This window comes from Mus musculus, chromosome 10, assembly GCF_000001635.26.
Source record: "Mus musculus strain C57BL/6J chromosome 10, GRCm38.p6 C57BL/6J".
NCBI lineage: Eukaryota > Metazoa > Chordata > Mammalia > Rodentia > Muridae > Mus > Mus musculus.
Genome location: NC_000076.6, coordinates 89,866,563 through 89,878,691, shown reverse-complemented (window position 1 = coordinate 89,878,691; position 12,129 = coordinate 89,866,563). Strand labels below are relative to the sequence as shown.

The 12,129-nt window shown below is 43.8% G+C and overlaps 1 protein-coding gene and 1 pseudogene across 32 annotated transcripts in view; both read right to left on the bottom strand.

Annotated features, from left to right (window-relative positions):
• Window positions 1–5,777, bottom strand: part of Anks1b (ankyrin repeat and sterile alpha motif domain containing 1B) — a 1,100,386-nt gene extending 1,094,609 nt beyond the window's left edge. For 25 of the 32 annotated variants that reach the window (XM_030245360.1, XM_006514305.4, XM_006514301.3 and 22 more), the window contains exon 1: window positions 4,887–5,777. In XM_030245360.1, coding sequence (XP_030101220.1) covers window positions 4,887–5,020 — 134 coding nt within the window. In that variant the 5' untranslated portion in view covers window positions 5,021–5,777. The remainder of the gene's footprint in view (window positions 1–4,886) is intronic. The other 7 variants (NM_001359241.1, NM_001128086.3, NM_001359240.1 and 4 more) reach the window with 3 other exon arrangements.
• On the bottom strand, window positions 119–442 carry Gm4184 (predicted gene 4184; annotated as a pseudogene).
• Window positions 5,778–12,129: the final 6,352 nt, after the last annotated feature.

Genomic DNA, 12,129 nt, shown 5'->3' with positions numbered 1-12,129 from the left:
CTCCACCATGTAAGAACTTGGACTAAAGGCCCCTTTCTATTTGAGGACTCCAATTCCAGTGAAAAATGTGGTGTGGCAATTTCCTCCCAGTTTTTTTTTTTTTTTTTTTTTTTTTTTTTTCAGGCAACGCTTTACTTCATGCCCTTTCCCCCGCTCTGGCTCACTCGTCCCATGATGAGAAGGACTCAGCCACCCACAATAATGTTATTAATGGGTATATGGATCAGTTTCACGAAGAAGCCAATGAATCCCATGATAGCAAATCCTATAGCTGTAGCCATGGCAATCTTCTGGAATTCTTTTCTGTCGGGTTTGGTGCATCTTTTAACCAGCCGAATTGAGTCCTTTACAAACTGCCGGCTGGGCTCTACAAACTGCATTACCTGATCCATGTTTGTTGGATGGCGGATTGAGAGCGTAGAGACACGTAGCTCAGGAGAGACTTCCTCCCAGTTTAAATAAGTCCTTAAGAAATCAAGTCTCCTATAGCAACCTATAGAAAGACCAGCAGTCTCAACTAACGTTGTTCAGAGACTGAACCACCAACCAGGCAGCACAGACCAGCTGATATGAGGCCCCCAATACATACACAGCAGAGGACTGCCAGGTCTTGACTCAGTGAGATAAGATGTACCTAACCATAAAGAAACTTGAGGCTCCAGGGAGTAGGGAGGTCTGGTGGAGTGGAGTAGAGGGCTAGGGGGAGCTGGAACATCCTCTTGGAAAAGGGGGTGGGGGGAAGTATGGGATGTGGAACAGTCAGAGGATGGACCGGGAGGGGGATAAAGACTGGACTGAAAAAAAAAAAAAAAGGATTGAAGAATTTAAAAAATAAAATTAAATAAATAAATCAAGTCTCACGGTGTCTCCTGTGCTTTAGAATCATGTGAGGACCCTAACTGTAACAATGAACACCTATGTAGTCAATATTCTTCATTTATTACTTTTTATGTCATTTAATCCTCACAAAAACCATAGGAATAGAATTCTACTTCTACCTCACAATAGTTCACAGTGAGTATGGCTTTTGGAAGTAATTGAAGGGCATTCTTATGCCCACTAGAAACTGTAATGACACACAGGACACACAGGCAAACCTCCTCGTGACATAGCCACAGCTGGTGTCATACATCACAAGTGAACAGAAAGTACCGTCTGCAAAACTTTCATCAAATCAGGTCTCAAGCAAGCAGGCAAGGAATATTTTTTTTTTCTTGGAAAAATGACTTTAAGTGTAATTATTATTTACAACTAAGAAAACATTCAGACTGTACTGCCTGATTTGACCATACACCTTAAACTTTGAAGACAAAATATATTCTTGACTATGACTAAAGATTCAGTAAAGCAAATTTTAATCTCTGGATTTCAAATCCTTGGCATTACTAATTAAGTGACCTTGGACGCTCTAGTCTTTCATCTGTGAAATGAGTGTTGGCCTCCGGATGAGACATGCAAGCATCTACCCCAGAGTCTGACGCCATTAGTATACTACACATGTAATGAAGCAAGTAGAAGAGACTGACTAACCTACTCCACAGTTCACTCCAAAATATTACAATTATTTCCAAGTGCCACTATGTTTGCTGGAGAAGAGCACACCTCCCTTCCATTACCCTGTAAGTTTCTGATGGCAAGCATTAACAAAATAAGGTGATAACCACATAAAATGTGTCTACTTAGAAATATTTTATTCAATTTTATTCAATTTCCTAAACACATGAAACTCAAGAAAAATGAAGACTGAAGTGTGGACACTATGCCCCTCCTTAGAAGTGGGAACAAAACACCCTTGGAAGGAGTTACAGATACAAAGTTTGGAGCTGAGATGAAAGGATGGACCATGTAGAGACTGCCATATCCAGGGATCCACCCCATAATCAGCATCCAAACGCTGACACCATTGCATACACTAGCAAGATTTTATCGAAAGGACCCAGATGTAGCTGTCTCTTGTGAGACTATGCTGGGGCCTAGCAAACACAGAAGTGGATGCTCACAGTCACCTAATGGATGGATCACAGGGCTCCCAATGGAGGAGCTAGAGAAAGTACCCAAGGAGCTAAAGGGATCTGCAACCCTATAGGTGGAACAACATTATGAACTAACCAGTACCCCAGAGCTCTTGACTCTAGCTGCATATGTATCAAAAGATGGCCTAGTCGGCCATCACTGGAAAGAGAGGCCCATTGGACACGCAAAATTTATATGCCCCAGTACAGGGGAACGCCAGGGCCAAAAAGGGGGAGTGGGTGGGTAGGGGAGTGGGGGTGGGTGGGTATGGGGGACTTTTGGTATAGCATTGGAAATGTAAATGAACTAAATACCTAATAAAAAATTTAAAAAAAAAAGAAATATTTTATTCAAAAGATCACCTGAACACCATTCCAGTAACTATTTTCTTCCAAGACATGTTATAGTGGTTAAGTCAGTGTGAGATAAGTAAATGCAAGCCTGAAAGGTACTGGTGATCTCTGTGATTTTTGCAGCAGTTGACTCAAACTGCCCTCGTGAATACATCGTTTTCCATGTAGGCTCCTGTAGAACTACCAGGGCCATTCAACACAGCCAGTAATAAAGAAACTCATTGCAGAAGAACACTGTGGCCCATGCTTTCATGGCTTAAATATTTACTAACATTAAATACTTGATGTCTTTTTTCTTCTTCTTCTTCTTTTGGTTTTTTGAGACAGGATTTCTCTGTATAGCCCCGACTGGCCTTGAACTCAGATCCGCCTGCCTCTGCCTCCCAAGTGCTGGGATTAAAGGCATGTGCCACCTTAACCCTAAAACTTGTCAACTACTTCTGTTTCAAAGATAAAACAACTGAGAAAGGCCTATCCAAAAAAAATATCATTTGTCTCAATTCGTGTCAGTGATATTAACTAAACCTCTCATTGCTAATGAATTCTCTATTTTCCAAAATGATTAATTTTTAATCTTTGAGGAACTTGTTTTAGCATACATCCATTATCATTTTTATAATCATTGATTCTGTTGCAAATACAACTAGTTCACTTCTAACTAAAAATTGTAACTAAACTTTTCTATAATCTACAGGTAAATACCAAAACTGATGTCTAAAATACATATATTATCTAGTTGTGTTTGAAAATGGAAGACAGCACGCGGAAGAGTTATGTTTTCTAAGACCCACTGGGGGCAGAGCTTCTATACATAACCACTGTTCTGCAATGAAATATTATTCCAATAGTGTCACTGTCACCAAGTATATGTAATAGTACATGGCTCTTTAAATCTTGCCCTTTTTCAGGTATGTTCATTTCACTGTAATATAACCTTTTTCTTCCCCCCTAGAGGCAGTATTATAATTAATTGCACCATCTGATCACAACCTATGAGAACCTGTGTCCATGCCACAATATTTTCATGCATAAGTTTGTATCAAACACATAAGGACATCAGCACAAAAGGTCAGAGCAGCCGTTCTCAACCCCAGGGCTTGCAATCTCTTTGAGGGTCAAAAGACCCTTTCATAGGGATCACCTAAGACTACCAGGAAACACAGATATTTACCTTGCAATTCATAACAGTAGCAAAATGACAGTTATAAAGTAGCAACAAAAATAATTTTGTGGTTGGGAGTCACCACAACATGAGGAACTGTATTAAAGGGTCACAGCCTTGCACTAGTTGAGTGGATAAAGATGCTTGCTTGCTCTCAAACCTGAGAACTTGAGTACCACTTCCTGAATCTGCATGATAGAGGGAGAAAACAGGCTCTCACAAGTTGCCCTCTGCTTTCTGAATGGGGTAGATGGCATGCACAGCGTGCACACACACGCACACACACACACACACCAAGTAAGTGTAATTATTTTTATTTTTTATAAAAAGTAATACAAAATATTTTTAAGCAAGAAAACCACTCCAGCTTTTAATTTTTTTTACAAGTATCATTAAGTTGCCATTAAGAGATGTTTTAAGATAGAGTTATGTATGATGATAGATGCCTCCAAAAATACACAAGACACACTGAACAATCACGACTTGAGAACTAAAGAGCTTTCCTTGAATTTCATTGAGTGCTCTTCAGGCTTCCTGCCTCCTAAGAGATTTCATTTGTTCAATTCAACTTTTAATAGTTTCTCAAACATGCAGACAAACCCTGCTCTCTCTAGCTCTCTCTAGTATGGTGAATAAAGACTTTGACTTTTTTTAATGTCACCTTAGAAAGAACCTTTGAGAACTAATATTCGTCTCACCTGCAACATGTTAACATTAAAAGGCCTCTGCTGTATTTATTCCACACACGCTTTCCCAAGCCGGATGTTTCCCTCAGCTGTGTCTGGGAAACTGAAAGTAAACTAAAGCTGCCCAACCTGCCTCATCAAGTTTTACACACTCCTGATTGACATCTCAGAAGGTTCCCTGGCTTTGTTTTTGTGGGATCGTTACCCACTGCTGATGCTTTCTGCCCAAGAAGGAAGCAGCAATCCAGGGAGTCGGTGGCTTTCGCAGGATAACTGCAAGCATCCAACAAGCTTCTCATTTAAATAGCCAAATAGTAGGGGGTGGGCTTTCACAGCTGCAAACACAAACAGTACCAGGCATGCCGATTTCCTTCTAGCAACACCAGTACATGTACAAGTTCTGCACCACGGTTTAGAGAAAAGTAGCTGATTGACGCATTGATGGAAAAGCTATTTTAAAATTACTCCAAGAGTCTAAAGCATCGGTCTAACTGGGAGGCTCTTGCCTCCTCTTCACACACACGGTCTGTTTTCCTGTCTAATTTAAGAATGAATCGCTGACACCTCCAGGTGCAATATACCCTGAGGAGAGAACGTACCCATCACAATGCTAACGAGGGGTGTGCATACCACCACCACCACCCCGAGCCCGCAGTGAGTGCCAGTTCTTACCTTAGCAGATTAGACAGGGGCAGAGGTCCGGATCCACCACCCAGGATCCCTCCTTTCCTGCCAGATAGGAGTTTCTCCACCAGAGCCACATTGCCAGTACGAGCAGCTTCCAGCAGCTCCTGGTCCTTCCCCATAGTCTCTCACCGAGTCCGCTACAGAGTCCTTTCCCTGCTCCAGGTCCACTCCCCAAAAGCCAGGGCCCTCCCCGCCCCACCCTATAAGGATGCCCGGGCTTATTCCCTGCAGCCCCGCGCAGGGAGCAGCACGCCGTCCTCCTTCTCTCCGCGCAGCTTCTACAATGGGGAGCAGCCTGTGTTTGGGCAGAGGGGCTGGCCAAGCGGCGACGCGCCCCCACAGCCACTCCCCTGCATTCCCGAGGCCTCCTTCCCGCGGGTGGGGTGCGAGCGGGTGGGGACCGGGCCCGGGCGCTGCCGAGGAACGGAAGGAGGATGCTGAGCTCAGAGAACGCCGAGCCCTGAGCAGGATGCTCCGGCGCTGACAGGAGGATGCTGAGCAGCGGGGAGGATGCTCCGGCACTGAGGAGCTCAAGGAGCGCTCTGAGGCTGATGAGGAGGGAGCGAGTCGAGCGCGTCCTCCCCAGAGCTAGAGGGTATCGAACCACGGCAGCGGAGGCCCGTGCGTACAAACGCCCAGCCTGGATCCACCTGGGTTCCGCGCCCGGCGGGCTCGGGGCTTACACGGGGACGACGGCCGCGGCCCGCGGCTGGGGTGGCTGCGGCCCGCGCCGAGGCTGGGCTGTGCGGACGAGCCGCGGCGGGTGCGTGCGGAGGGCGGCGGCGGCGGCGGCGGCTCGGAGGCTCGGCGCGCGGGGGGCGTGTGCGCGCGGCAGGTGCGGCCCGGGGCCGACCGTGGGGCGGGCGGGGGGTTGGGGGGGGGGTGCAGTTCTGTGCCAGTGGGCGGGGTCCTCCTTGCTCCCTCCTCCGTGCTCCCTCCGCTCTCCTCCCTCCTTCCCCGCTCTTTGCTCCCTCTCCCTCCTCTCTCTTCTCCCCCCACCCCCCACCCCGCTTCTGCTCCCTTCTCCCGTCTCTGAAGAGGTTTAACTGTGTGAGTACTGGAGATCACCCCGCTAGCTGCTGAGGCGCCTTCTCTGCCTGAAGCCCAGAGTCAGTAACCAGACTTGGGGAAAATCTTCCACTAGGAGGTGATGGAGAACGAGGTGCTGAGAAGAGGCGCTTTTGCTGCAGTTTCTGTCCCAGTCCGGGGGACTTGAAGGATATTTCATCCTCTTGCTTTACCTCTCTGGTGAGAGTCTGAGATGTCCGTCCTTGGAAGAAGCTGAAGAGGTTTGGTTTATCCTAGTTTCTGAACCACTGAATGCCTTGTGACTTTTGCAGGTTTTTTAGGGTCTTTAATCAGCCTGAATTTTACTCGGGCTTTGGAGAGCTGCTGACTTGTGCAAATACCAGAAAAAGGGTTCTCATTGGAAATTCTTCCACATCCACCCTAGGAAAAATATAAATGGGCATGGATGAGAGAGCTGCTTTGATTTGCATATATCATCAGCAGTTCATTGTGTATGACTGCCTTGATTTTGTTGGATGTTTTCCTTGCTCGTGGCAGAGAACGCATGCTTATTTTCTTTTGAAACTTCCTGTGACAGCTTGTGGTCAGTTGATAGGAAAAGATGTGATTGTCATTTTGCTTACAACAACCCAACGAACTGGATATTATTACTGTATATTACTTTAGAACTAAAGGAGAGGTCCAGAAAGGGACAAGATGCCACACAGTCGTTGGCTGACAAACTGGACCTGGGAGCTAGTAAGATGCCTCAGCAGGTAAATGTGCTAAGCCAGAAGACCTGAGTTCAGTCTCCCCAGCCCTCATAGTAAAAAGGAGAAAAATAGGGGCTGGTGAGATGGCTCAGTGGGCAAGAGCACCCGACTGCTCTTCCGAAGGTACAGAGTTCAAATCCCAGCAACCACATGGAGGTTCACAACCATCTGACTCCCTCTGGAGTGTCTGAAGACAGCTACAGTGTACTTACATATAAATAAATAAAAATCTTTTTTAAAAAAAAAGGAGAAAAATAGCTCCCACAAGTTGTCCTCTGGTCTCCATACACACACACACACACACACACACACACACACACACACACACCTGTGTGCTTCCATTAAATAAATAGATAGATAGATAGATAGATAGTCTGAGAGATAGTATTTCCTGAGAAGAGTATTTCCTGCTCTTGCAGAGAATCAGTTCTGTTCCTAGCACCCATATCGAGTGGCTGACAACTTTGTGTAACTCCACCTGTAGAGAACCCAGATCGTCTGGCCTCCACAGGCCTGACAATTATGTGTGCATACCCACATACACACACAGAATTAGAAATATATCTTTAAAATAAATGGAAAAAGTTAACAGCTGGATCCTAGAACTGACTTAATTCAGATCCCAACCTGAGACCCCATTGAATAGCAAATTACACAGAAATTAATTCTTACAAACATTTGATGAGCAGTTACCACATGCCAGAAGCCATATGTACTAAATGCTTTCTACACTTTTTGTTTCAGTACTCAACAAAATTTCTGTAGACTATGAGACTATCATGTGTGCATTTCACTTTTCTGTGGAGTCAGAGGTACCTCTTTTATCCTTAGTGCGCATACGAGGAAACTGATGAGCTCAAAGTCACATCATTGGAAACTATGATAAGACAGATCCAGGACTCCCTGCCACTTAGGCCAAAACTTTAGGTAAACAACAGGGAAACTCAAAAGACATTCAGATAGATAGATAGATAGATAGATAGATAGATAGATAGATGGATGGATGGATGGATAGATAGATAGATAGATAGATAGATAGATAGATAGATAGATAGATAGATAGAGTAAATTAGAGTGTTTTTCTGTAGCTCAGTTTTCTAAAATTTTATTTCAGTGGCTCAGAGCATCAGGTAAATTTGTAGCTTCTCCTTGCAGGATCCCCAGAGGGTATAGAGTTTGACTGTCTGACATTTTGTTTTTCCTTTTCATTTTAAAATCTATTTTAATGAGAAGATGATATATGCCCCCTGACATAACAGGCCTAGCTAAACCGTTCGTGAAACAAGAAATGAGTAGTCATGAATTCATTATGCACAAGAAAATCCCTTTCTTCCTTACTACTGTTTGTCTCCTGAACAAAACAAACTTTTCCCAGAATACCCTGTAAGTACTCAGATGACCAAAGCTGAAATATCAACCAATATCGAATCATAGATCAGTTCCAGGCACTCTGCTGACATATGATATTCAAATGCAATTTTTCTACTCTACACTTTTTATTTTAGATAATTTCTAACTTCCTATTGAAGAGGAAAAGGGCTTCCACTAAATGAGAATAAGCTGGCAAATTAAAAGAGAAAACATTATTCGAAAAATCCAAAGAGGCTAGATAACTAGAATGTTTTGTAAGTGTCCAGATTTCATCAAACATTTTTGCATCTGTGAGTGGTAGAAAGAAGCATTAAATCTTGGAAGCCAACTAGTCAATCTGGATCTAACTTTGTTACATAAAAGTTTGGAATTCATCTCTACTGGGCTTCCCCGTCCTAACAATGTATTCTTGTGATGAAATACAGAGATTCTTATTTTATTCTGATTTTAGGGCTAGGAAGTAGATATAATTGCTTTTAAAAAGTAATGTAGACCTTACTTCTTTTAAATTCCTTATTTTAAATTATGGTGTACACAAATGAAATTATAAATAATTTTAAGCAAGCTAAGAAGTGTGTGTGCAGAAGTGGATGCTCATAGTCAGCTATTGGATGGATCACAGGGCCCCCAATGGAGGAGCTAGAGAAAGTACTCAAGGAGCTAAAGGGATCTGCAACCCTATAGGTGGAACAACAATATGAACTAACCAGTACCCTGGAGCTCTTGTCTCTAGCTGCATATGTAGCAGAAGATGGCCTAGTCGGCCATCACTGCAAAGAGAGGCCCATTGGACTTGCAAACTTTATATGCCCCAGTACAGGGGAACGCCAGGGCCAAGAAGTGGGAGTGGGTGGGTAGGGGAGTGGGGGGGAGGGTATGGGGGACTTTTGGGATAGCATTGGAAATGTAAATGAGGAAAATACCTAATAAAAAATATTTAAAAAAAAAGAAGTGTGTGTGTGTGTGTGTGTGCGTGTGTGTGTTTAATGACACTCTTGTTGGGTCACTAAATGGAGCTGAAAATAAAAATGGGAAGAAAAACAAAGACAAAGTAGGTAGATATGTATTTATAAAATATAAGTAAGTAAAACCTTTGAAAACATAAAGACAATGAAGGATCTCAAATCTAGATACCTTAGAGTGATATCCCTTAGTCTGTTGGTCTGTTTGCAGTGAGGGAAAGAGAATGTCTTAAAATGTGGAGTTACTAAGTAAGGCTCAGGTTCTCGGCCTTCCTGATGCTGTGACCCTCTAAGACAGTTCCTTGTGTTTCTGATGTCCGCCAACCATGAAATTCTTTTCCTTGCTACTTCATTACTGTGATTTTGCTACTGTTATGAACCTTAATGTGAATACCTGTGTTTTCCAATGTCAACCCACTGAGGTGTAGCAGCCCCATAGGGTGAGAACCACTGAACTAAGGTATGGCGATTTAAATTGAGAAATGCCCCCAGAGGCTCCTGAACCACTTGGTCTGCACATAGTGACACTATTTGGGAAAGTTATTGAGCCTTTAGGAGGCAGAGCCTTGCTGGAGGAAGTATGTCACTGGAGGCTTTGATGTTTTATAGCCTGGCGTCACTTCCTTTTCTTTCTCTCTGCTTCCTGTTGGTGGCTGACATGTGATCTCTTTCCTTCCTGGCTTTGAGACCAGTGTCCCCCGCTCATGCTGCCATGCCCTGTCTGCCCATAGACTGACTGTGTCTCTTCTGGAACTTTAAGCTCAAATAAACCCCTTTCTTCCCTAACTTGCTTTCTGTTATAGTACTTTACCACTGAAACAGAAAGGTAAGTAAGATATAAACAAAGCTAAGATAACACTGTAACTTGGATGAAGCAGGAAAATGCTCCCTTTGCCATTTCAGGCCTATCTCTGGGGCTGATGCTCTATGGAGCAGATGTAAACAAATAATAAATCCAGAATATAATTGGTTAAATATAATGCTAGAACCCTGAGTAAGAGACCAGGGTTTTTATTCCTGGGTTACATTTAATTTCTTTCCATTTCCCCTGTCCCTCACTATCTTGGGGAGGGGTGACCAAAGACAAGCACAGTGCAATATGTACAGTATTTATAAAAATTTACAGTCCATGAGCATTGAAGACCATGAGCTGATAATCACTCAGTCCCTTCCAAAGGAGTATGTCACGTGCATATCATCTTTATTGCTGTCTCAGATAAGTTCTAACACTATACAAAGTACAAGAATCTCTACTAAAGTTACACCAGTAATGAGTCACCCACCCTAGTGATAGGTCTGCCAAGGGAGAAGGGGGCGTTCCCTTGCTTCATCCAAGTTACAATGTTATCCTAGCTTCCTTTGTGTATTAAGTTACTTTTCTGTTTCGGTGATAAATACTACGGTCAGAGAGTAAGGTAGGGAAGAAAGGTTCATTTTAGCTTAGAGTTCCAGAAAACTTACCTCCCTAGAAATGTGGATCTTAGGACCTGCCTCTGGGAAAAAGCTAATTATGACACATATTCAAGGCCAATTCTGCCATATTAAAATCTGAAGAGACTACATATCCAGAATTTTTTAAGTGTCCAGATTTCATGGAATAGTTTTCCATCTGTGAGTGATAGACAGAACCATTAAATCTAGGGGACCAACTAGATGATATGTTTCTCTGTTAGGTGAGAATTTAGAATTTATTTTTTCCCAACCCAAACAATAAATTCTTTGGTCAAACATATAGTTGTTTTTTCTTTTTTAAATTTCATCCTGATTACAGGACTAGGAGCCTCTCTCTCCCAAAGAGAGCCAGAACGGCCAGACGGTGGTGGCGCACACCTTTAATCCCAGCCCTTGGGAGGCAGAGGCAGGTGGATTTCTGAGTTCGAGGCCAGCCTGGTCTACAAAGTGAGTTCCAGGACAGCCAGGGCTATACAGAGAAGCCCTGTCTCGAAAAACCAAAAGAGAGAGAGAGAGAGAGAGAGAGAGAGAGAGAGAGAGAGAGAGAGAGAGAGAGAGAGAGAGAGAGAGACGCACGACAAACAAAATGAGAAATAGGAGGTTGGACGCCAAAGAAAATCCACTAACCTGCTTAGTGACCCATGAGGCAGAAGAGGCGAGAGAAAAAGAAAAGCAGAGTTAAGGCAGAAGCAAATCAGCTCAACTCAGTGGTAAAGCATTCCTGAAGAAACTGAGTAGGAAAAACAAAACGTTCACTGCCTCACGGCTCCCTCTTAGAAACAGAAGTTTCCTGTCCTCCAGGGAGAGCCAGTGAGAAGGAATAGATACACCACCACCACCCCACACCACCACGCACCCCACCCCAGGAGTCTGCTCCTCACTTTCCATCACCCGTCCTCTACTAAAGTTACACCAGTAATGAGTCCCTCGCTCTAGTGATAGGTCTGCAAAGGGAGAAGGGGGCGTTCCCTTGCTACATCACCTATTAACTTCCTCCCTTCTCAGAGACAACCTGCCTCTGTGCTACTGTTACCTTGGAGAGCCCCACATAGACCCAAGGTGTGACCTCACACATGCTCACTGAAAATGTAGTGTAGTCCACAAACCCACACTGAAAGAAGGTCTCTAAAATTCCTCTAGTTTCCCCCTATCTCTTTATTTTTCTACTGAGAGGCTGGGTGCAGTGCTCCACACCATTAATCCCAATAATCCAGAAGCAGGTGGATCTCTGAGTTTGAGGCTAGCCTTGTCTACAGAGTAGTTCCAGGACATCCTACACAGAGGATTCTATGGAGAAAATGCCAGGTGCATCTGACAACCTATTATACAAACCTGTCTTAGGATTTCATTGCTATGAAGAGACACCAATGGCCACAGCAACTCTTATAATGGCTAACATTTCATTGGGGCTGGCTTACAGTTTTGGAGGTTTAATCCATTATCATCATGGCAGGAAGCATGGCAGCATGCTGCCAGATATGGTGCAGTAGGAGCCAAGACTTCTACATCTTCTTCCGAAAGCAGACAGGAGGAGACTGATTCCACACTTGGCAGAGTTTAAGCATAGGAGATCTCAAAGCTGTCCTACAAAGTGATGCACTTCCTTTAACAAGGACACACCTCCTAATAGTGCCACTCCCTATGACCAACCATTGAAACACA